Source organism: Corvus kubaryi, unplaced genomic scaffold, assembly GCF_017639235.1.
Source record: "Corvus kubaryi isolate FWS band 111438036 unplaced genomic scaffold, C.kubaryi_AGA036_p1.0 134, whole genome shotgun sequence".
Lineage (NCBI taxonomy): Eukaryota > Metazoa > Chordata > Aves > Passeriformes > Corvidae > Corvus > Corvus kubaryi.
The window spans coordinates 4,884,282-4,908,100 of NW_024580668.1; the positions used below are offsets into that span (position 1 = coordinate 4,884,282).

Consider the following 23,819-nt stretch of genomic DNA (forward strand, 5'->3'; position numbering starts at 1 on the left):
CCCCCCCCCCCCCCCCCCCCCCCCCCCCCCCCCCCCCGCCCCGGCTCCGCTCCGGTTGTTGCCCAGCGGCGGGCCCGGGGCTGGCTGCGCTGTGAGCCCAGCGCGACCCCGGGAACAGCCGCACTGTCCCACAGGGCCGGCCGGGCCCGCCATCGCCGCCAGGCCCGCGGGTCGAGCACTGCGGGAGCCGAGGGCCGGGGGGTCGCCGTGAGAGTCAGTCGAGCACGGGGCAGCCTGCGGGGCTCTGCGGGGCTCTGCGGGGCTCTGCGGGGGTGCTGGAGCCGCAGTCTGAAGGTACAGCAGGGCTTCCTGCTTTGAACCACGGTTCGAACTGAAGAAGGAAGCGCTGGGGGACGTTGGCTTCATTTTCAAGTGCCTCAGCACACGGGCTTTACTTTATTAGTGGAAGGCTGTAGAGCCGCTTGTCTTCATCCAGGGTTCCACTTTAGCTCAATTGAATCACCCTGGAATTCTGCTGGCAGTGGGACAGATTGCTTTTGTGAAGCCACCTGGTAAAAGTTGAAATTTGATATTGGGAAGGGAGGATGTGGGAAGGTTTCTCATCACACCTGCTGCTCTCTCTCTTTCCAGGATGTCTTCAGGTGCATTATTTCCAAGCCTGGTGCCAGGCTCTCGTGGCTCCTCGAGCAAATACCTGGTGGAATTTCGGGCAGGGAAGATGTCCTTGAAAGGCAGCACTGTAACTCCAGACAAGAGAAAAGGCCTTGTTTACATCCAGCAAACCGATGATTCCCTCATTCACTTCTGCTGGAAGGACAGGACTTCGGGCAACGTGGAGGATGTGAGTATGAGGTTGTGTTTCAGTGCTGAGGTGTTGCGTCATGTTCTGATCTGCTGGCGCTGTGGAAAGAGCTCCTCCAGGACAAATTAGGGTGAGAATGTCACTGACAGACTTGCACTTCCATGTCCTCTCTGCAGTGAGGAGCAGATGGAAGAAAGCTGGTGGAGGAGGGCAGAGGGCTTTGGTAGGTGAAAAGGAATATTGTATTTTCTCAAACATTTGTTTCTTCTGACACACTTTCCAGGATTTGATTATTTTTCCTGATGACTGTGAGTTCAAGAGAGTCCCACAGTGCACCACGGGCCGTGTGTATGTATTGAAGTTCAAGGCAGGATCAAAACGACTCTTCTTTTGGATGCAGGTTTGTGGGAAGCCAATGACAAAGGTCTTGGATCAAAATACCCCCAGTATGACTCACACCAAGAGCAATTCTCTTGCAGGAGCCGAAGACAGACAAGGATGAGGAGCACTGCCGTAAGGTGAATGAGTATCTCAACAATCCCCCCATGCCAGGGGCACTGGGTGGGAATGCCAGTGGAGGCCACGAGCTTTCAGCGCTAGGAGGTACAGTCCATTCTCTGCTTCTTCACGTCAGAGGCTTTTTTTTTTTTTTAATTTATGTCTAGAATAAGCCCTTAGAGTTCCCTAGGAAGAAATCCCTGATGGCTAAGGAGGGTGAGCTGGGGACAATGTTGATACAGAAGCGTAAATGTGCTTTTAGCAGAATAAACTGTGCTGTTAAAATAGGTGTAGGCTGAAAGTTAAGACTGCCAGGAGAAATCTCTTTGTTTCCAGTAGATTCTCTGGAGTCTTACCTCTCTCTATGAAGCCAAGTTACATTTATCTTTTATGAAGATCATGAATCAGTAAACACTTGAAACTGTTTTTCCATACAGAATGTGATGCCAATTAATCTCCTGCTGTTTGAGCCGGAGTGCTGTGAAAAAAACTATGTGAATATGTTGTGTTTCAGAATGTTTTTGTTTTTAGGTGAGGGTGGCTTGCAAAGCCTTCTTGGAAACATGAGCCATAACCAGCTCATGCAGCTGATCGGACCAACGGGCTTAGGAGGACTTGGTAAAATGCTTTAATATCTTTATGCCAAAATGGTATTTTCTCCTGCCAGGTTAAATCTTACCTGACAATATTTTCAAGTCGTGCTATTGATCTCAATAGCGCTTCTTTCACGTGAGAAGGCAAGGCCCTGCCTCAGAGATGAGCTCAGGGACAGAAAAAGGGTACCAGATTCTACACAGCACTCATCTCAGGGCTTGATCTGCGAGGAACCTTGGTTCTGCTCCTTGCTGCACTGAATCTTCTGCTTTTTTTTTCCCGTGTGTTTTTCTACTCCTTTTCTTCCTCCTAAATATTCACTGGAGCAGGGGCCAAAAACCAGTGATTTGTTCCTGGTGAATGTGCTGGTTACCAGGCTGTAGGGTTGCTTGTGTTGTCTCTGATTCAGTGAATATTTGTGTGCAAAGTAAAAAGAGTTCAAGAAGAAGGTTGGAGTGGTCCCACACCACAACACTCCCCAGTCAGAGGAGCAAGGCTCAGGGCAGGGATGTCTCTCCTGGGCGGCCCTGGGGAGAGCTGGAATCACTGGTTGCTGAAGGGGCTGAGGGGTGTGTTGGAGTCCCTGCTGTGGTCTGTTCTCAATGCTATCTGTGCTCCAGGAGCATTTTCTGAGAGGTCAGACCCTTGAGTGTAAGTAGGCAAAGGAACACAGATGGCAGTGACTCAGGTTCTGTGCTTAAGCTCAGAAGTCCGTTTTTGTGGATCTGGCTGGTGCCTTTTTCGCTTCAGATGCAAGTCTTATTGGTGGGATATTCAGATGCAAATCTCATGTTAGTGTTGGAAGGTTCTGGCCTTTTAGGATGTGTTTGGAAATGATCTTCCTCTTGAAGCTTCACCTAATCCTGAGACTGTTCTCCTTTTCTCAACACTTCTCCTCAGCAATTCTTCTTTCTTTGCGTTTACATCCAGCCGTAAGTGAAACTGACATGTAACAGAAAGAGAACCATCTGCTTGCCTCTGCAAAGAGTGGTTGTGGTGAATCCCTGGGGATCATTTCCCCTGGGAGTGTTGTCTTCTTCACATCTGGTTTGCATCTCTTGGGGCTCTGCAGAGCTCCAAAGGAGCTCTCTTGCTCCTAGGTCACTTCTACCATGAAATGGAGCAGAGCAGTGTGTGGTGCAGCCAGGTGAGCCTTACCTTCCATGCCTGCTGTAGGGGAAGCTGTGGGATGAGTGACAGGAAGTGTTGGTTCCATGGGATTGTTCCTGTACAAGGAGGGACTGACCTGCATGGTCTGCAGCTGCAGTTGGCCATGGGTTTGCTCACGGAGTGCTGTTGTTCTGTCCTCTGTTCCCAGATGCTCCCAAAGGTGGGTGAGAAATGCAGGTGCTTTGTGTGTATAATCAGGTGTGGTGCAAGGACCCACTGATGGGAGGCATTTGATAAATGGAGCATAAATAAATTTGGCTGCTGTGGCTCAAAGGAGTTGTGGGGGGACAGTCGAGTCCCTGACAACTCTGGGGGGCCCAGCAGCCAGGCCTTTTCGCAGCTGAGGTTCTTGACCCTGCAATAAGTCCTTGGTAGTTTGGATGTGTGATGGAGGAGGCCGATTCTGGTTTCTTTGGCATAGGGGTGTTGGTTTCCTGCTGGCTGCTCCCCTGGGAGCACTTGGTGCGTGGAGCTGTCCTTCCTTTGCCTGTGAAGTGTTTAACAGCTTGGCTGATTCTGTTCCTGCATCTTTGTGTTAGGTTTGAAGCTGCAAACCCCTGGTCTGTGGGTAGAGAGTGGTGGCAACTCAAAGACGCCTCTGGGATCTTCTGCTGGGGGCCTTGGCTTTAAAGTCCATAGAAAAGTTGGATTTTTGGGATAGCAGATGAGAGGAGAGGGCTGTGATGCAATGATGTACGTACGGCACAAACCGAAGTAACTTCATCCTTGTGTACACCTAGAAATTGAGTCATTTCTGAGATGTTCAGCTCTCTAATGGGGATGCAAGATCAGAAAACAAGATTCTGTTAAGGACATGGGAGGGTGGGTTGGGCTCTTTCACCCCCTCCTCTATTTTACCAAATAAAACCTCTCAGGTACAAGAGCAGCCTCTCCAGAGAAGAGAGGTGCAGAAAACCTGAAGAAATAAATGTCTAAACCTGTTCTTCTTTTATGTTTATGGAAGGTGGGCTGGGCGCGCTGACGGGGCCTGGGCTGGCCAGTCTGCTCGGGAGTGGGGGACCCCCGACCAGCAGCTCATCATCAAGGTAGGAGGCCTCGTGTGCCTTGGGCCTGCGGGGCTTTTGTAATGTGAACTTGCCACTTCTGGGGGGGGAATCATGGCTTATTGAATGGGGAGTATGGGGGGAATCAAGGCTGCTTATTACCTCTCTAAAATGAGGTGGGAGTTTTTCATATTGGAAGGGTTTGAAAAGAAGCTTTTCGGAGTACAAGAGGTTTTTGCAGGGAATTAATTATCCTAATTATCTTGCCCAGCTCTCGCAGCCAGTCGGCTGCAGTGACTCCATCTTCCACGACTTCTTCCACCCGTGTAACGCCTGCCCCGTCCGTTCCTGCGGCTGCCTCTGTGACCAGTCCCAGCCCCGTTCCCAGTTCGGGTAATGGAACCAGCTCAGCCACAAGCCCAACCCAGCCCATTCAATTGAGTGACCTTCAGAACATTTTAGCTACTATGAATGTGCCATCTGGAGCAGGAGGACAGCAAGGTAACAGTGTTCTGGCCAGGCAGCTGTTGGATCCGGGAGTCCTTTGGAGCTGTTTTACTGTCCTGTCCTGTTCCACATTGGTTTGAAAGGTCTCTTAATTTTTTTGTTCCTGTTTTTTGTTTTTTTGTTTTTTTTTTTTTTATTTCAGTGCTGTTCTTGGCTGCTTCAGGAGACTTACTCTCACTCCAAAACTGAGAGGAAGAAAAGATGGTGGCAGTGTGCCAATAAGTTTTAATACTCAGACCCTGACTAGATAATTTGATTTACATGACAAAACCAGGGGGTTTTGGGTGTAGTTTAATGGTCTACCCTTTGTTTTCTCCTAGTGGATCTGGCAGCTGTTCTGACTCCCGAGATCATGGCTCCCATCCTGGCCAATGCTGAAGTTCAGGAGCGATTGATGCCTTACCTTCCCTCAGGGGAATCCCTGCCGCAGACTGCGGAAGAGATCCAGAACACCCTGACGTCTCCTCAGTTCCAGCAGGTAGATGCCTGGCTCTGGGGAGAAGTGCGCTTCTCCTTCCTCCTGATTCACCTTGCCCTGCTTTTCCAGGTTTCTGGCACTGTTCAAAGTGGGAAGTTGCTCAGTACAAGTGGAAGGGAGGAGGGACATGGTTTAATGGAGCACCAGCTCTTCTTTCCTGCAGTCACTCAAGGGCAGATGGGAATGGTTTTTACTTTTTCTTCTGGAGCTGGGCTTTACCTTTCTCTTCACTATAAATGCTCTGTGGCAAATGACAGGAGTAGTAGCAGATTCATTATTCCCTTTCAACAAGTGGCTCCTTAAAGGTAATTTCAGGTGACTGAAAGGAAGTGATGCTCATGGTTATCGCACTACATCCCTTGAAACACCAGTCTGTAATTCCAGGACACTGTGATAAAAGCTGGTGTCTTACAGAACTGATTGAAATTTGTCAATTTGCAAAATTTCAGTTGCTTAAATGATTTAGATTGAACTGTAGCAACTTCCATGCAGACAAAAGGAAGTGAGGGACATTTAATTGGTGATTATTTTATTGCATATCTGTTCCCAAGCCCTGCCCTGACAGGACTGCTCTCCTCCTGGGGTTACTGCTGCGGGAATCTGATGCAAACTTTCTTTTGATGCTGTTGACTCCAATTCACAGGCTTTGAGCATGTTCAGTGCTGCCTTAGCTTCAGGACAGCTGGGCCCACTCATGAGCCAGTTTGGGCTACCTGCAGAGGCAGTAGATGCAGCAAATAAAGGCGGTGAGTGCTGTTGCTGGTGGGAGCAGGATGGAGGGGGTTGTTGGGGGTGTTGGCACTGCACACAACCACTGAGTGTGGGGTGTAAGGATCAGCTTCTCTGACTCTCCAAAGATGACTCTTGCACTGATGTTTACAAGGAAAGGGCAGGTGCTATTCCCAGCAGACACAGAGTGAGGTGTGATGTGCAGTTGGAGAAGTTGGGGTTCTGCAGAGATGTGTTGGCCTTGTTTTCCTGCTAGAGATTCAAAGGACTCTGGAGGTGTCACAGTCACCTTATTCAGGAATGCCTTTCTTGTGGGAGTCTTTAATGATTCACCTGAAATCAGTGAACAGTCAGGGCCAGCTCTGGGGGAGGGGGGTTTCCCTTTTCCATAATGAGCTTTTAGCATCCCTCCCATTACTGCAGGAATTCTGGTCTTAGGATGCCCATGCACAGTGAAAGTGCATAAAATCCTGTGTCAGAGAGATCTGGATCTGTGTTACTATTTAAAATTTTCCTCCCTGCTAATTCATACTAAAGCAACTGTCTGCTTTCTAAGTAATGAAGCTTTAACCTTGTGTGGACAATGAGCTCCAGCCCAGGAACTGCAATAACTTGTGTTTTTAACTTCTAGATGTAGAAGCCTTTGCCAAAGCCATGCAGAACAGTGTCAAATCAGACCAAAAGGAAGGAGACTCTAAGGACAAGAAAGATGAAGAGGAAGATATGAGTTTAGATTAAGTTATTTGCTCTTCCTTACAGATATTCCTAGATACTAACTTAAGCAACTGCAGTAGGATTACTAACTTCATATTATGCTTATATAAATCTACAAATAAAGGAATTTTCTTTTATCTGCCATACTGTTCCTTCCAATCTGTACAGTAAACCCTGTAGTGCTGATTTTCCCTCTTCCAGCTCATCAGCCTCCTGCTAACTCTCCCCAGGTAAAGTGAAAGAGAGTAACATAAAACTTTATTTGACTCCACAGTATGCACCAGTGATTTACAAAGACCATCTTTAATACTACAACTTTTAAGAACAAGTCATAATTACATTTGTTTAAGATGGACATGTTAAAAACCCATTTTACAATATTTACCCCTCATAAAAAAACCCCACAATATAATGATATAAGTTACAAGTCCATTTCAGAAGCAAGATTTTGTCCCCAAGTGGCCAGAGATATATATACACACCCAAATATATATATGACGTGTAAGTGCACGAGTGAACTGGGTGTCTTGGGAGTAAAAAGCTGCTTCAAGTGGAGACTGCACTACACTAGGGCTGAGGGAGGCTGAGCAGGAGCCAGGCTGGGTGAGGGCCAGGTGCCACCTTGCACGCCTGGCCAGATGCGGAGGTAACCTTTCTATTTCTTCCCTTTCGAGCAGTAGTTTCTTGCTTCACACAACAGGACCTTTGTCAGTGTACTACCAGTGCTGAATGCAAGTGCAGAGCCAGTGGTGGTTGTGCCTTTCTGCTTTCCCTCAGCAGTTCTCCCAGCCTATTCTGTTCTTTTTTTGATTCTTATAAATTACTCTGATAAGAAGATGCTAATTCTGCGAACAGAATTTTGTCCAAGTTCCCCCTTGCAGAGCTCTTTGCATAGCAGTAGCAGGTGAGCTGAGACTGCCCTTGGGGGGAGGGTTAAATGTGCCCTTGCTTATAAAACCCCAAAACCGATAGAATTAATCCAGTTTGTCCTAATTGCATTTATTATAGAACACAAACTTCCTGCAGCCTTTATCAGCAGACAGTCTGTGACAGTTTATTAATAGCCTCAAGTGTTCGGTGAACTAAATCTATGTGCATTGTACGTGTGGGGTGAAGGGAACAGGATTCAGGACATGCTGCAGGGCTGCTCTGTGCTCCAGCCCACGCTCCCACCACGAGCCACGGGCAGCACGAGCCCTGTTGCAGATCCTTGACCACCCAGGAAGGACTCACCTGTCGCCACATCCCACTTTGGTTCTATTTGGGAAACATCCTCAACGTGCCCCCTTCTCCCCAGCTGTCCTCCCCTGCCCTCCTTCCCCTGGGATTTGTGGCCCCTCTGGTTTGGCCCAGACTTGTGCCTGCAGTCACTGGAGATAAGTGTGTCCGAGCACGGTCAGTGCTCTCGAGTGGTGACGCCGGGGCCGGAGCAGTCTTGTGTCCCTCAGGCTGTCCGTGCATGTGGCACTTAGAGCACAGGGCAGCCCTTCAGGCTGACAGAGCCCCAGGCAGTCCCAGCTCGAGGCAGGTCCACGTGCCTCTGGTTAATCAGCAGGTTCCTGACACAGCCCACGTAGTGAGGGAGGGGAGGTAACAGCAGCCTTGTGCTGGCCTTGTCTGGCTCTGCAGAAGAACAAGGAAAAGCAGGCATGAATCTGGCAAATGCTTAAATACCTCTTCCTCGCACAGTATCTCCCTTGGCCTTGGGGTGTTTCATCCTGGAGTGTGTCTTTGCCAACTCACCTGGCAGCCCTCCCAGGGAGAAGGTCACCCTTGTGCTGGGTGCAGGAGGCTGGCTGGGTCCCACTGTGTGGTTGCCTTCTGCATCCACATCCACCTGGATTATGTTTTTCCATTTGGTAACTTCAAAAGAAAACAACAGTCAGTGCTTCTTCCTTACCCATGGAGCAAGCCCACCTCTGCCCTCCAGCCTAGACCAGTGCTGTGGAGCACAGCAAAACTACTGGAAGAGTCAAAGGGCCTGGCTCTTGGGAAATGCCCAGAGTATGGACAGTCTCCCCTAAAACCTCACCCAGCACTGGTTGAACAAGATGAGGGTTTAAAATAGAGCTGTGCTGAGGTGGGGCTGCAGCTGTGCCCCCAGCCCCAAAAAGGGCTTGATACAAAACAGCACCTGCTCAATGGCAGCTACGTTAAAGGCTGAGGTTCCTGTACAGGTGTGAATCCTGCAATCCCTGCTCCAAGCTGTGGGGTTGGAGCCCTTTGGACACACGGCACCAAAGCAAATTGGACTTTCACTTGAAGCTGGACACAGTCCCCAGGATGGATCAAGTCCTGTGGCACATCCTTGGCCTTGCCAGCTGCTCCAAAATGTGGAAAAACAACCTGTCTCTCCTGTCGACCAGATGTGACAGTGCTAAGATCAGGCAAGAACTCTTGTTAATCAGGAAATTGACCTTATGGCAGCTACGAACTCCCAAATTAAGTGCATACAGCAGGGGCATAGGGTTTAAATCGCCAAGCCTGGGCTTGCCCTGAGCTCCCCTAGGAGCAGGGCTGGAGCAGAGTCACAGAACCAAGGGAGCTGTCACCTCACCTGCAATGGTGTGCCACTGCCCGTCGCAGAGAGCTGGGCACGTCACTGACGCAGAGAATTCATCAGCCCCAGCGTTCGCTCTCACAGTGACCTGGGGTGAGACAAACCCATCAGAGCTGGAGAGCTGAGAGGGACAGGCAGGAGACCCCCACTGACTCTGAAAATCTGTGGGGACACCACCCTCCCAGTACCTTGGTCTCCTCCATGTAGAGCAAGAGATGGTGGCTTCTCCTCGTGCCGACGTGGAAGATGAGGCCAGAGGCACTGCGGGGACGGACCTCCAGTGTCACCTCCAAGTCCTGCTCAGTCATCACTGCATCAGCTAGAAGAGAAATGCCATTGGTGAGGACCAAGGGGATTCCCATGGGATTTGTTCCTCCTAGTCCCAGCCTGCTGGGGGGTACCTAAGGTGATGGACCCGCTATCTGCGGCGAAGAAGACCCCGCTCTCCAGTGTGCCCTCGTAGCACGGTGTCACCCCAAAGGCGCGTGAGGGGGGACCCAGGGGCCTCCCGTCCAGCTGGAGGTTCCTCAGGCAGCCATCAAAGCTGGAGGCCGATGCAGCCTGCGGAGAGAGGCCACGGGACTGAGCACAGAGGGGGCAAAAGCAGCCAGCACGAGGTGATGCCATGGGACTGGGAACAGGCAGACAGGATGATGCCATGGGACCGCCAAGCCCTTACCGGTATGTGAGCCTTAGCTTTCCCAGCTGGAACTCCCCCCACATACAAGGGGGTCTGGGCCATGAAGAGCACTGTGGTGGCCACCGCAGCATCCTGGGCTCGCAGCCCATCGATGACCAGCTGGGCCCGGCTCTGGTCTCTGCTGAAGAAGACCTGCAAGCACCAAAGGTCAGTGCCAGAACTTGGGGCTTCCCGGGTTGGGAGGAGCCCCAGGGCTGTGCCCAGGGAAGGGAGGCCTCAGTTCAGAGGTCCAGCCAGCCCTGGCTGTGTTTTCACTGTCCCCTTTGCTCCCCTGGAACTGCAGTGTGCCATGTGCAATAAGGAAGCAATGCCCAGAGCAGGGCAGCACTGAGCCAACCCCTGCAGAGGCATCTGGTGCAGAAGGCAACGCTGTGGTCTGGGGAGGTCCTGCTGAGCCCTGCCCCTGCTCACCGTGTGCCACCGCCGGTCGCGGTACTTGTCCTTGCTGTGGACGCGCAGCCGGCGCCCGCCCATGTCCACCAGGAAGACAAAGCGCCCGTTGGAGACAAAGAGAGCCATGGAGGAGCCCCGCTCGCCCGCCACGTAGAAGAGCAGCCCACTGGAGGAGTTCAGCTTCACCTCCAGGGAGAAATGGCACCTGCAGGGACAGAGAGTGATGGGAGCACCCAGCTCTCACACTACTGCAAGGGACACGTGCTTCCAGGCCATGATCCCAGGGCCAGGTTTGCATGGGGCGGGCATGGGGCGAGGCTCACCTCCACCCAAAGGAGGCTGGGATCTCATCAAACTCCCAGCGGCTGCTCGGGGCCCCCCCGAAGCGGAAGGTGCCCCTGGCTGTGTGGGGCTGGGCGTGCAGCTGGCACAGCCCGTCCTGGTTGTGGCGGCGGCCCTTCGGCGCAGGCTTGCCCGGCACCTACACAACGTGCACCAGGGAATGGAGTGAGGGGAGTATCCCTGCAAGCGCCAGCAGAGCTGAGCAGTGGCATCTGAGGAGAATGAGGAGGAGAACGTGGGGAGTTCTGGCAGCAGCCGGTACCTTGGGTTTCCGCCTGTCCTTCTTTGGAGTCACTCTGAGCTGCTGCGACTGCTTACCCAAGGGACAGCTCATGGTGACATTGATGCTCTCCACATTCTGCTGCAGGTCCACCACCATCTGTGGCTCTGACACCCTAGACACAGGAAGAAGAGGTCCTTGTCACACCAGCTGGGAGGTGGGAAAGGGCTGAGCCCTGCTATCTGGCAGCGGCACGGAGTTGCTCACCGCTTGACAAAGACATTCCCGATGCAGCCGGTGAGGTTGCTGAGGGCACCTGGATCGGGTGAACCCCCAAGCTGGAAGAGCCGACGCCCGTCCTGGCGCCGCTGCCGCCGGCTGGGCCTGGGGCCTGTCCTGGTGTCCTGCAGCTCATCGTCCACGTACAGCCGGACCCTGGGGGTGGCAGCAGGGGCTCAGCAGGTCCCCGTGGCTGTGGGCACCCCAGCCCCCCAGCAGCACCCACAGCAGGACACGTACCCACGGGCATCGCTGTAGAAGGCCACGTAGTGAGCCCTGCCGTCCGCGTAGGCACCGTCAGTGGTGACTTCGCTCCCCAGAAGGTTCAAGGCCAGCTGGCCCCTCTGGAGGGACACCTGGCACGTCCCCTCCTGCAGAAAACATCACCCAGCAGCTCAGCAGCTGAACCCCAAGGAAGAGCCCGCTTTCCCATTGCTCTCCAGGAGCTCAGGGTGCAGATCTCACTGCAGATTCACAGCCTGGCCCCACCAAAATCCCCTGTTTTCCAAGGGGAAGCAGCACCTTCCCCAGCAGCCCCACGGCTGGGATATCTGGGGGCCTGCGGGTACCCACCTGGGTGGAGTGGTGGTAGAGCAGCCCCTCACGCTGGCTTGTCTGGAAGCTGAAGCCGCTGTAGAAGTCCCGCAGCCCCGGCACATCAGTCAGAGCCAGGGTCAGGTAGCCGTGGCCATGGATGCTGACCGAGCGGGCAACCTGGGAGGGACACCACAGAGGCAAGGTGGGAGACTGGCCCTGGCCTTGCTGGGATGCTGGGAGATGAGTGAGGAGCTCTGTTCCTTGCTGGGTCTGGCTGGTGCTATGGCCAATCATGTGGAGCAAGCACCTCACCATGACCCCTCTGCACTGAGGACTTGGGGGGTTTATGCTTGTTTCTCTGTGAATGAGGGGAGATGGGGCCTGTCCTGGGGGTCCTGTGCTTCCTCCCCCTGACAGATCCTTCCCCCAGCACGCTGGCCAGGCTGCCAGGGCTTTGTGCTCACCAGGAGGTCCGAGGTGCACCCGTAGCTGACACCCACGGTGCTCATGCGCTTCAGGTCGACGTATTTGCCAAGAGCCTTCAAGCCCTTCATGCAGCCCCGAATGGGCCCACCCGTGGGGAAGAGAGCTTTCAAACTGCAGGAGAAGCAGGCAGTGTTAACAAGGACAGCCCCAGGCAGACACAGCCCTGGGCAGGATCTGGCCCTGCAGCTCTTCAGGCAAAGTGCCTGGGAAAGAACTGTGATGGTCACAGGTATCTCCAGTGCCAAGGCTGCTCCAAAGCACCCAGCACGGCAAAGGAGGACTTGGTGACACCCACCAGCACTTCATCCGTCCCCAGAGATGGAAAAGTTACCATCTTTAAAAAGCTCAGGATGATGGACAGGAAATCTTCCCCCAGAGTTTCATTAGGGTTCCAACAGCCCTGGATGTGGCTGAGAAAGGGCCAGGGCCACCACCAGGGACTCTGGAGGGGAACATACAGACTGTCCCACTCCATTGCAGGCTGGACCCACCTGGGGGGCAGCACAGCTGGGGGCACACCCCCCAGGTAGTAGGAGACAGCGTTCTCCAGGGAGTTCTCCTGCTCCACCACAAAGATGGTGAGGCGCTCCACCCGCACCAGGATGCGCTTCTTATTATTCATTTTGAGGAGGAAAATCTGGATCTGGAGACAGAGGAGAGAAATGATCTGTCAGTCTGGGGCAATTAAATCCATCACAGAGGGCAGGACAGGATGTCTAGTTAATGGTTCAAGTCAAAAAACTTCTTGCAGCTCTTCCCCCCTCAAAAACAAAGGTCTACATGCCTCCCCACCTCAGATGAGGAGCCCTCTCTCCAAGCGAGCCCTCTTCCCTCTTACCGCTTTGTTTGTGGTGCTGCTGATGGTGAGAGAGGAGGAGTTGCTTGGTTTTGCCATCTCCAGGCCAGAACTGAAATCATAGTAAAGCGCCAGCTTCCCATCCCGGATGGCCAGACACAGGAACTGACCCTGAGGGAGGCAGGATGGACACTCAGCAGGTGCCCAGGATGCAGTTGTGGCCCTGAGCCCATCTACCCTTTAAAACTGATGGGAGCAGATCCCACTGCCAGTGCCCTGGTCACGTTATTTGGGGTTTATCTGAAACAGCAGCCCTGTGCTGGAGCACAGGGATAACACTGCAAGCTGGAAATGCTCCTTGCAGCTGCCCCAGTGAACCGTGGCCCAGCTTGGAGGGTCTCCCAAGTTTTGGGGAACCCCTCCAACACCAGCCAAGTGACCGCTGTGAGGTTTGGGTCCAGCCTGCTCATGACTTTTAACAATAGTGCTGAAATCCTGCTCCAAGCGACCCTGAGATCTCCGAAGCCCTCCTCTTCCCAGTGTCCTGAACTGGGAACGCCAGCAAGCAGGCCTGGGATTGTCCCAGCCCACCCACTGAGGGACAAAGGCTCCCCAGGGGAGCAAGCACCTGCCTGGTTCTCCAGGAAGAAGATGATGCCGTTGTAGGAGACCACCCGGATCTCCTGCTCGAAGCGCTTGGTTGTGCCAAACTGGCTCTCGAACTTGATCTCCGCATAACCAGTGCCATCAAAGTAGGAGCCGTCAGTCAGCCAGGGGTCTCCTGTGGACTTGGACCTGAGACACACCAGAGGCATCAATCCCAAGCCATCTGCCATGCCCTAGAGCAAGCAGAGCTAAGGATAAGTGCCCTGGAGGAGGGCTACTCCCGGCCCGGGGGCGGTGCCCACCTTGCGCAGGGTTTCTCGGCAGCCGTGTCCAGCTCGAAGGTGTGCTGGAAGTTGTACAGGCTCACCACCTCCTCGTTCAGCGTGTCCAGCTCCAGGCACCCGCGGTAGTTGGGATAGCGCAGAGCGGGAGGAGGCTGGAAATGAAACACAACAGTTAAACAAGTTTCCCTCCTGTAAGAACCTCCAAAGGCATTGCTGACACCTCCCAAAACCTCTCCCCTCTCCCTGCCGCCTGTCTCACCGTGAAGCTGGAGGGGTAGCCGCCCACGTAGAAGACGACGTTGCGTGGGTCGAGGTTGAGCAGGCCTTGCTCTCCCTTGGCCACGCTGTCTCCCTTGATCTCATGCACCCTCTGCCTCTCCACGATCACTGACATGTGCCCGTACTGCAGGATCCTGCAGCAGGGAGGGATGGTCAAGACCAGGGGAGACCCCCAAAGAGAATCAAACCCTGTCCTCCCTGAGCAGAGGCCCTACCTGTTGATGCTGATGGTGACAAACTGCTCTCCAATATCCTCATCGACACTCAGGGAGGTTGGTTCCTCATCTCCCAGTTTGTAAATCCAATGCACTCTGCGATCCTTGAGCACAATGCCCAGGTAGTCTCCAGTGGCCTGAACTCAGGGAGAAACAGGGCCACGTGTTGATATTTGGGACAGGCAGGAGCTCTCCCTGGTGTGCCCAGGGCTGCACTGGACAAACACCCCCTATCCCACTCCCGACCCAGGCTGACGGCTGCATCCAGGAGCTGTTTGTGTTCCCCACAGAGATATTCAGGGAGAGGGTGAGGGGTTGATGCGCAGGCGTGATCCCCCATCGGTGCAAAAGGGCTCCATCCACCCTCTGGCCCCATCTCACCTCCTGGCTGCCCAGGTACAACACGAACCGCCCCTCCTCTCCCTCGTCCTCCCGGCTTCTGGGCTCGGGGTTTTGGATGTAGAATTTGAGGGATGTGTAGGCTGCCAAATCCTGCAGATTGCTAGGCATCCGGACCTGCACCCCTGAACTGCCGTTGAACTTCATGGGCACTTTCACCTGTAGGGAGAGAAATCCAGCCCTGTGGCACTGAACCCACTGCCACCTGCCTGGTCACTGCCAGTTCCACCAAATGAGAAAGGGACCCTGCCTGATGGCCCCAGACACCCTCCCCTTTGCATGCTACCCTCAGGTAAGCCCTCCTCCCCCCCAGGCCCCCAGCACATCATGCCCAGCCCTCACCCACCCCTGAGCTCACCTTGCTGGCAGCATTCCTCGCCTGCGTGATGAGCTGCCGGATCCTCACGATGTTCTCCGACACGGTGGCGTTTTTGTTCCTCCTGTTCTCCAGGCTGCTCAGCTTCTCCAGCAGCAGGGGAATGGTGCTCTCCAGGCTGGACACTGGGGTTGAAGAGGAGCCAGGAGTTTTGGAGGTTAGTAAGGAAGGGAAATGTGAAGGTCAGGCAGTTTGAGACATGCAGGTCAAAGGAGCTGGGAGCAGTCACAGAGATCCCCTAAAGCCATCAGCCTTGAGGGGGGTGTGAGAATGCTCCAGTGCATGCAACCTCCTGCAGTAAAGCTACACGTGATACAGACACTGCACAAGACGAAGAAAAAAAGGGCCAGGACGTAAAGCATCCAGTATTGGCCACCTCCCTCTGCTCTTGACCTGGAGCTGCAAAGCACAGCTTTCAAAAATGCTCTGGGGATATCTGTGCATGCAGTGGCTCATACCAGACTCAGCACCCACCAGATTTCCTGGCATCCTGGACTGCCTGGTTCAGGTCCTCACTTCGGAGGCCTCCATACTGGTCTTTCCACTCATCCAGGTTCTTCTTCATGGTGCTCAGGGTATCCTCCACTTTTGCAGCTGTTTCATTGGCCTCAGCAGCAGCTGCTTTGGCATTCTGGATCGTGTCCTTTGTGTCCTCTGCAAGGAAAGAAGTATCTCTGAGGTGGTCAGGAGGAGGGAGGAAGCACCCTTGGGTCACAGTCGGTGCATGAAGAAGGGAGCAGAAAGAATCAGTCCCGCTACCCCAGAACAAACCTTGCTCCCTGCCCAGCATGTCCTGCACGGACTGGAGCTGGGTCAGGAGCTGCTCCTTCCTCGCACGGAGGTCAGCCAGCTTGTCCCTTGCTGTCTGCAGAGTGCCTTTAACAGCTGCAATTAAAGAAATGCACGTGCTGTTTGTTGGAGCTCAGTCCAGACTGAAGGACATCAGACCCTGTGAGGAGCCTCTCTCACCCCCGTTGAGTTTGCTCTGCTGTCTCCTCACAGCCTCCTCCAGGCTGCTGCTGTTCCTCTTCAGTGTTCTAGAGATGGCCCCGAGGTTTTCTGATATGACATTCTGTGAAACAAACACAGAACTCTGAAGAGGAATTCAAGCCTCTGGCTCTGACTGCACACAAAAATGCTCCTTCAGCCATCTGCAGCAGGGTGTGACAGGGAGACCCAAACACTGAGTCTGGCCCCAGCCGTGGCAGACTCTGCTCTCAGGCACAGAACACGTGTCAGAGGGAAAGGAGTTTGGTTTTTGCCCATCTTCACAGGGCTCCCCACAGCACGTACCATCAGGGCCTCGCTGGCTGCCTCGTCAGCATCGTGGGCTGCTCGCTCTGCTTTCCTCACAGCTTCAATGATGCTGGCGTAGGCGTTGGAGGCATCGACCGCCCGCTGGATAAAGCCATCCTGGTTTGTGTCCTGGATAATGCTGTTTTGGAAGATGAAGCCAGCAAGTCCATGGAGAACACTCAGGCTCCCCATGCCCCCCCCAGACAAACCCCTTTGGGCTCCTCAACACAATGTGTGCTCCAGTATAAAACTTTGGAGGTGACACCCTGCTGGTTCCCCTGCCATGGTGGGGCTGCAGGTTTCCATCCCCAGCTCTGGTAGGAGACAGCCTGACTAGTGAGGGTCAGGACAGGTGCCTCACCCAGAAAGGTTCCTTGCAAGCTCATCCAGGAGCCGGGCGTGCTCCTCCGCCTGCTCCACGATGGGGATCTTGCTGCTGGCCGGGGAGAACTTCTTGACGCGCTCGGTCAAGGGCAGCTTTGCCCCATCCAGCAGCGCTGCCAGCTTCTCGTACGCCTGCAAGGACACCTGTCACTCCTGAGGGCTGCCACCCCTCGCCCTCTGCCCGTGCCAAAGTGCCTCTGCCACTCACCTCCTTCGCACGCTCCATCATCTGCAGGAAGTCAGAGACCTGGGCAAGGGCGTCCTTGGCCATCTGCAGGGTCTCCTGCACCAGCGCGTGCTGCTTTTGGAGTGCCTGGCTCTTTTGCTGGACACAAAGACCCAGAGTTAGGGACCAGCAGGGGTGGGACAGCCCCCCCACATCGCTGATGGTGAAGGTCTACCTGACTCTCCTCCAGGTTGTTTCGGTTCAGGCTGTTCAAGTCCTCTGTCTGCCTGGTTTTGTTCACGGCCTCGTTGAGGGCATCACGCAGATCCATGAGCTGGGAGCTGTACTGTGCCAGCCGCTCTTGGATGCTGCTCACCAGGTCCTGGTTGGACTGCCAGCGGGCGTGCAGCTCACTCTTCACCCTATGCAACACTGGGGAGGGAGGGGATGACAACTGTTGCTAATTCCTCTTCCTATGCTAAACAGGCTGTTTATGTGCCTGGCTGCCTTAAAGCCTGGTTCTAGTCTCATTTAGCAGGTATCAAGGCCAGAAGTGACCATCTTCCATCCCTCCCTCCTTTTCAGCCTAGATAGCACAGGATCCTGTCCATGACTGTCTCTCTCAGTGGTGGTTAGAGATGGGATCTCTTTCAAAGACACACAGCCATGCCTGAAAAGCTCTGGATGATGGAAAAACCCCACCTGAGGCCTTGATTACTTATTTCCAACAAGAGCCAGTTTATAATTCCAGCTTTCAGCTGCTGAGTTATGTTTTGCCAGCGCCTGTTAATCAGAAGTGCTCCCTTCCTGCAGTGCCACGTTGGGCTCACTGCTCTCACTCCTGCAAGGACGCCCTCAGGACAGCAGAGCTACTACGGGTGCAGGCTGCTGGTTGTTACTCTGAACCCCTCTATAGGGACAGCAAATAGGAAGAAACATGGTGTGACTTACTCACATCCATGTGTGATGTGAATACATCGCATAATAATGGTGATTCCTTGTTCTAAGTGTTGCCAATTTTGTTCATCAAACAGAACTACCCAGTTAGTTCTGCTCTGAAGTTTGCCTTAAGGGAAAAGGAACCACAAATGATCCTGTTGGAGTGTCACAGGGGACTCTGGAACTCCTATAAAAATTGTTGGGGGTGCCTGGCTCTTAACAGCACTCTCTAAACACAACCATGATGTGCAGTGTCTGCGTGGGCTCCAAGCCAGGAATAGCCAGACCCAGCAGGATCTGGGCAGCCCTGGGCCACCAAGCTGGACTCACACTTCTGAGCCTCCTCGTGCTCACGCCTTGCCAGCTCCTCCTGGGCCCCCAGGCTCCTCTCCTTCATCTCCCTCAGCATCCTTTCCACCTCGGCCAGCTTCTGCCGGAACTCCTCGCTGGACGTGGTGCTGGTGTTCGCTGCCCCAAACCTGGCCATCTGCCGCACCAGGTCTGCAGAGAAACCCACACCCAGCATCAGCACTGACCAAACCAGGTCCTTCATAATCCCCTGAGTTTTCCCCTCACAAACCACAGACAACTTTCAGGCAGCACTCAGAAAACAAATTGCTTGAGATCACCCAGAGGCACTGCCCCATGTTTCTGCCTCCTTGGCCACTACCAATAACGCATCCTACATCCTGAGCATCTTTCTGTGGCTTTACCTCCTCTCCCAGAGCTGGACTCTGTTTTGCTCAACCTCTCTGGAGGCTGCAGTGCAGACTGCCCCTGTTTTATGCATTTTAATAACATTTGTGGAAGTTTAAATTGTTTTCTTCCCCAGACTTGTGTTTAGCCAAGCAGCTAAGACTCACAATAAGCCTGGTCAGAGAGTAAAAGCTGGGATTCTGCAGGGATCTTCACTTGTATTTTCCCTTGTTCTCTCCATGGCTCTTCCTAAGCAATGCAGTGCTTGGCAGTGGTTAAAACCAAGAGCATGGCATATCCCAGGAAAGAACCCCAAAGTGAAGACCCTTCTTTACATACCTGCAATGCCCCTCTGGATGCTTTGGATGTGCAGCAGGAGCTGTTCCCCCCTCTGGTACATCTCCTTCGTGTGCTGATCAACACGCATCGCTTCTCTGTGAGTCATGGTCATCTACAACAAAAACTCTGTCTTAGCTCAAGTATGAGATGACATTTTATGTGATTTATCAGAGGGACTGCTGCTCCCAAAAGGCACACAAGGCTTGGCAATGTGTAGCTTGTGAGGTCCAGCCTGCCCCATGCTGCTGTCCTACAATGCACTGAAGGGTGATCTCATTTAGCACCTTCAGAGAAGCACAAGCAATAAATGCAGCTCCAATGCAACAGGCTCTGGATGCTGGAACAATCCCAACAGCACAGAGGACAGCTATTAACACAGGTGCTATTAACACAGGAAAAGCCCCAAAGCCTGGAGCCAGGCACACCTGTGTCCTGATCAAGAGACAGAGGGCTGCAGTCTGGCTGTTTGGTACACACAGGGGCAGTTTGTCTTTGCAGCTGTCTGGGGAAGTATGTCATCAAGTAGAGATTTTTCCCTCTCCCTCAGATTAGGAGGAGCAGTTTATAAATCAAATCAAATGAAATCAAGTCTTGCTCAGTTTGTAAGTTCTCTGAAGATGCAGCTGCTGGATTTTAGACTGGATATAGACTGCATCTGTGATGGACCCAGATGTTTCATGTTCCTCACTTGTATGCCCCTTCTGTAAGTGATATTTGACTAAATTTATTTTTACTGCTTGAAGTTGGAGCCACCTCAAAAGCAAGTAGTAAATCAAGAAAAACTATCAATATCATGAGATGCTTAACAGCTCTCCAAGGGAGGAAAGCAGGTAATCCAACTTGAGCACCTAACATTGCAACTTAGTACTGGTCAAGCAGGACATCCAACCTGCCTGAACTAGGCTCCTCACAGCCTTCAAAGCCCTCGTTTTGGTAAAAGGGGGACTTGTGCTCTGGCAAAGAAAGATGGAGAAATACCCTACTTTGTGCTGCAGTGCGTTCAGGTCCTGTGTGAGATCCACGTTCTCATCCTCCAGCTCGTCAGCCCTTTGCCTGACCCTGCTCATGGCTCTGTGGTACTCACGGAGCTGGTTCTGGGGGAAAAAAAGAGGCTAAATCAGGCCAACAGGCCAGGAAACATGGGCAGAAGGTGATGTTAAACCTTCCACGTACAGCAATAGCCTTTATGGTGCCGTTGAGGCCGTGGAGGCGAGCCCAGGCGATGGAGCTGGCGTTGAGGGTGACCAGCTGGCTGCGGATGGACGGGAAGGACATCTCGATGCTCTGCAGGTCCTCCAGCAGGAGCAGGACACAGCTGTCACACACTACAGGGGAATGCAGCAGTCAGCACAGGCCCCCTGCCAGGCTTCCCTCACCTGTTTCCCCAGGACAGAGGACACAGACCTTCACACTTCATGCTGTCGGGGCCGTTTGCCACCAGGACCTCGTGCTCGCGCAGGCAGACGTCGCACTGCTTCCCCGTGAGCCCATTGGGGCACGTGCACTCCCCGGTGCGAGGGTCACAGGAGCCCCCTCTGCACTCGCACTCTGCAGGGTCAAGTAACAGAGAATCACTTTGTGCTTTTACCACTCTGGAGAGAGGGGAATGAACGGTTTTATTCCAGCTGAGCTTATCTACACACCGCTGCCGGGGCTTTCCCTGTGCAACCCAGCGACGTGCACAGCCCCTCAGACAGCTGCCAGCTGTTTTCCGCCTTCAACAACTGCACCAGCACCACAGCCCTGCCCCAGTGCCGCTGGCTGGGACCCCCCACTCACTTGTGCAGCCGCCCTGGCCGAAGCCCCAGTAGCCCGGGGCGCACTGGTGGCAGCGCGAGCCGCTGACGCCGGGCAGGCAGCTGCACTGGCCGCTCTGCACGTGGCAGCTGCTCCCCACGGCGCCCACGTCGCAGTCACACCTCCGGCAGCCCGAGCATCCCTCGAAGCCATAGTATCCCTCCTAGGGAAAAGCAGGACAGGGATGCCCTGGTCAGCAAGCGTGCCTCTCTCCTGGGGCAGTGATGTGGGACCCCAGCGTTCCTTTCCAGGTGTGTTTTGAGCACCACAAAACTCAAAGCAACGTGGTAAAGATGTGGAGCTGCAGTGAGAACCCACACACACCACAGCAATGCCCTGTGAACCTGCCCTTGCCCAAGCTGGATGCACTGAGGAAAATGGGGTTTACTGCATTTTCCCAAATGATGCCCCGTTACTGGAATGCTGCCTTCACTGCTTGCTGCCAGATCTTTATCAAGCTTTTGCCATGTACAGGACAGCTCATGTAAATGCAGCCTTCACCAGCTGGCAGCCAGCCCTGCTCTGCTCACAGGCCTGGGGGATGACACACCAAGGCTGCCCCTCATCCCCATGACAAGGACAGGCACCATCCCAGGGCCCAAGTGACCCTCACCTCACAGCGATCACAGTGCTGGCCTGTCACTCCAGCCTTGCAGAAGCACTGGCCAGTTTGTGGATGGCAGGAGTCAGTCCCACAAGGCGAACAGTTGCACTCTGCCAGGGAAAAATACACCCAGTATTTCACTGAAGAGCCCGTCAGCCACTCACAACACTTACTGCTAACAGGGAATCCTATTTCCCCCTAATCTATCAGTCAAAGTTAAGACAGCCTCTCTCCTCTTGGATTTGCTTCTCACAACTTATTCCCATGGCCCCTTTTGCAAGCTGCAGTTGGGCTGCTCTTCCTCAGAGACAGAGGAGCAGTGCTGGGAATGGGCACCCTCCCCTTGCCCACCCTGTGCTGGCTGCCTGCCCCACTCACGTGTGCAGTTCTTGGCTACCACAGCATCCCCGTAGTAGCCGGGCGCGCAGAGCTCGCAGCGCGCGCCGGCCGTGTGGTGCATGCAGCCCGAGCAGGCGCCCGTCAGGGAGTCACAGCTGCTGAACAGCATGTTGGGATCCGTGTTCCCGCTGCAGTCACAGGGCTGGCACGAGCTGCCAATCACCAAGGGATTGCCGTAGTACCCCGGGGCACACCTGGAGAAACATGGCAAGTTACAACAGGGTGAGGATCCTGCAGCTCGTGCCTGCACCCTGCACTGGAGTTGCACAACTGGGACAGCGTGAGCATCCAACACTTGTAACTGCTGCAACCCTCAGGGATCTCAAAGCACTTTGTGTTTCGCCTTGTGATACCTCAGAAAGGTGCCTTTATCACAGGCTGCAAGTCAAGGCAAAGCACGGGGAAGTCACACATGCACGGTAACAGTTTCAGCAGTCAGGCATATGCAGGCTGAAAAGGACTGAAGGAAACGCTGCCAGAGCAAAGCACACAGGGGCAGAGCCAACCACTTCTGCTGCAGTCCTTAAGGGGACAACTTCTCCTCTGCCACAGCAGTGGCTGCACAGGGTTAGTGTGGTGTCTGAGGCCCCACAAACACAGGTGCCACCCCCCTTACCGTTCACAGTTGGGTCCAGCGTAGCCTGGCTTGCAGAGGCACTGCATGTTGGAACCCTTGTGGACACAACCAACAGCAAAACTGAAACGAGAAGGGGGACACAGGGAGGTGCAGTTACCCCTGATGTGGTGCCAGGGGAGCTATCACTCATTGTGGGCTGTTGGGGCCTCAGGTTCAAGAGAGCATGGGCATGGTCTGGGGACAAGGACAAGGCTGGCATTGGGACACTTGCCCTGGTGAGGGCACAGAGTGGTTCCAGTGGTTAAACAGTGAGGCCAAACAGGCAATCCCATCCTGGGGTTCTTACTTGTTGGAGGCAACTGAAAGAGGGCACGGGCACCCAACACACTGCAGGGGTTCTTGGGCAGAGGGGCTGCCCATGTAGCCGTCCTTGCATCGCTCACAGTGGTCTCCTTCTGTGTTGTGCTGGCAGTTCTGCAAGGAAAAGGCAAGCTCTGGGTTCAGCACTGACAATAAATGGTGGAGGCACTAAGAACTCCCCATCAGGATGCCTTAGACCTTCCTCTATCCCAGAACTGCCTTGCACCCTAAGCTGACCCTAAGCAGGGTCACCAGTGAAACAGTGCAGCCAATACTCTGACTTAGGCATGGTTCATCCAGCCCAGTTAGTATGTAAAGAGCTTTTGAATCACATGCTACAGACCTCATGACTCCAAAATATCACACTGCTCCACTGTTTACTTACAAGGCATATCCCAGAGCCTGGCAGGCACTGATCTGAGTGGCCATTGCAGTGGCAGGGGATGCATTTTCCCAGAAAGAGCCCCTTGGTGTCCCTGTAGTAACCTGGAGCACATTCCTGAGGAGACAGAAAAAGGCAGAGATCTGAAAAACAGCCTAATACTTTTGGGAAAAGAAAAGAAACGAAATTAGTTTTCATGACAGAATTCCCATAGGGTTGTACTGATGGAGAAGAGATTAAAAGCAATGATGAAGATTTTTCAGTGCAGTTCCCTCCTGCTCCTTTTAACCAGGAGAGAACTGGCCAGAGAGAAGGACCCATTCCAAGGTACTGCAACACCTGAATGATTTCCCCATTGTGGCCCTTCCAAGAAGGCAGATGCAGCTATTGCACCTCTCCAAGGTCCACGGTGGTGTGGTGGGGAAATTTTCCTTCCTTTGGAACAACCTGAGCTGTCATTTCAACTGAAGCCCTCAGGAGCCAGCTTGGAGACTGCTGATGCCTTGGCACCAGTGCTTTGCACAAACATCCAAACCCCATGGCCGCCACACACACCAAGCACGAGGGGTGGCTGACACACAAAACGTGACTGACTCCCCTCTGACTGGAACAGCACGTCCCCTTCCCCCTGACCTGGCAGGAGTCTCCCTGGTAGTTAGCTGGGCACAAGCACAGCTCCACGTTGCTGGCACGGACGCCTGTGGCCGTGGCCATGGCCATCTCCAGCACCACGCGGCGCAGGGACACGGAGGAAGAGAGCTGGGAGAAGAGTGCCCGGATCTGCAGCTGCTCCAGGTTTGCCAGCACCATCATGAGCTCCTCTCTGGACACAGGGTTGTGAGTCTCTGTGTGCCTGAAGTTACCCTGGCAGGAGAAAAACCTGGCATTACTGGCAGGAAGCACAGGCACCTGAACATCAAACCCAACCTCCACGTCCCTGCTGCTGGAATC

The 23,819-nt window shown here is 53.8% G+C and overlaps 2 protein-coding genes across 6 annotated transcripts in view; one reads left to right on the top strand and one right to left on the bottom strand.

Moving 5' to 3' along the window:
- The window catches only part of ADRM1 (ADRM1 26S proteasome ubiquitin receptor), a 6,925-nt gene extending 326 nt beyond the window's left edge, over positions 1-6,599 (top strand). The window contains exons 1-10 of one of the 3 annotated variants that reach the window (XM_042046222.1): positions 275-294; positions 592-802; positions 1,047-1,163; positions 1,243-1,366; positions 1,793-1,879; positions 3,990-4,071; positions 4,301-4,530; positions 4,857-5,014; positions 5,658-5,760; positions 6,375-6,599. In XM_042046222.1, coding sequence (XP_041902156.1) covers positions 593-802; positions 1,047-1,163; positions 1,243-1,366; positions 1,793-1,879; positions 3,990-4,071; positions 4,301-4,530; positions 4,857-5,014; positions 5,658-5,760; positions 6,375-6,481 — 1,218 coding nt within the window. In that variant the 5' untranslated portion in view covers positions 275-294; position 592 and the 3' untranslated portion in view covers positions 6,482-6,599. Of the gene's footprint in view, positions 1-274; positions 295-591; positions 803-1,046; positions 1,164-1,242; positions 1,367-1,792; positions 1,880-3,989; positions 4,072-4,300; positions 4,531-4,856; positions 5,015-5,657; positions 5,761-6,374 lie in introns of those variants that run through there. The other 2 variants (XM_042046231.1, XM_042046237.1) reach the window with 2 other exon arrangements.
- An 89-nt stretch (positions 6,600-6,688) lies between these two features.
- Positions 6,689-23,819, bottom strand: part of LAMA5 (laminin subunit alpha 5) — an 85,231-nt gene continuing 68,100 nt past the window's right edge. For all 3 annotated transcript variants that reach the window (XM_042046208.1, XM_042046203.1, XM_042046195.1), the window contains exons 41-80: positions 23,502-23,732; positions 22,872-22,985; positions 22,473-22,600; positions 22,166-22,246; positions 21,529-21,743; positions 21,160-21,260; positions 20,529-20,709; positions 20,154-20,297; positions 19,923-20,074; positions 19,733-19,843; positions 18,750-18,861; positions 18,045-18,215; positions 17,011-17,207; positions 16,818-16,934; positions 16,587-16,741; positions 16,223-16,364; positions 15,899-16,001; positions 15,701-15,814; positions 15,404-15,583; positions 14,912-15,054; positions 14,536-14,712; positions 14,155-14,291; positions 13,920-14,073; positions 13,679-13,812; positions 13,403-13,565; positions 12,813-12,941; positions 12,466-12,617; positions 11,953-12,085; positions 11,525-11,665; positions 11,192-11,322; positions 10,940-11,107; positions 10,715-10,847; positions 10,434-10,591; positions 10,129-10,315; positions 9,697-9,849; positions 9,419-9,578; positions 9,206-9,336; positions 9,015-9,105; positions 8,201-8,320; positions 6,689-8,080 (exon numbers count right to left, since the gene is read on the bottom strand). In XM_042046208.1, the coding sequence (XP_041902142.1) occupies positions 7,926-8,080; positions 8,201-8,320; positions 9,015-9,105; positions 9,206-9,336; positions 9,419-9,578; positions 9,697-9,849; positions 10,129-10,315; positions 10,434-10,591; positions 10,715-10,847; positions 10,940-11,107; positions 11,192-11,322; positions 11,525-11,665; positions 11,953-12,085; positions 12,466-12,617; positions 12,813-12,941; positions 13,403-13,565; positions 13,679-13,812; positions 13,920-14,073; positions 14,155-14,291; positions 14,536-14,712; positions 14,912-15,054; positions 15,404-15,583; positions 15,701-15,814; positions 15,899-16,001; positions 16,223-16,364; positions 16,587-16,741; positions 16,818-16,934; positions 17,011-17,207; positions 18,045-18,215; positions 18,750-18,861; positions 19,733-19,843; positions 19,923-20,074; positions 20,154-20,297; positions 20,529-20,709; positions 21,160-21,260; positions 21,529-21,743; positions 22,166-22,246; positions 22,473-22,600; positions 22,872-22,985; positions 23,502-23,732 (5,799 nt within the window). In that variant the 3' untranslated portion in view covers positions 6,689-7,925. The remainder of the gene's footprint in view (positions 8,081-8,200; positions 8,321-9,014; positions 9,106-9,205; positions 9,337-9,418; positions 9,579-9,696; positions 9,850-10,128; positions 10,316-10,433; positions 10,592-10,714; positions 10,848-10,939; positions 11,108-11,191; positions 11,323-11,524; positions 11,666-11,952; positions 12,086-12,465; positions 12,618-12,812; positions 12,942-13,402; positions 13,566-13,678; positions 13,813-13,919; positions 14,074-14,154; positions 14,292-14,535; positions 14,713-14,911; positions 15,055-15,403; positions 15,584-15,700; positions 15,815-15,898; positions 16,002-16,222; positions 16,365-16,586; positions 16,742-16,817; positions 16,935-17,010; positions 17,208-18,044; positions 18,216-18,749; positions 18,862-19,732; positions 19,844-19,922; positions 20,075-20,153; positions 20,298-20,528; positions 20,710-21,159; positions 21,261-21,528; positions 21,744-22,165; positions 22,247-22,472; positions 22,601-22,871; positions 22,986-23,501; positions 23,733-23,819) is intronic.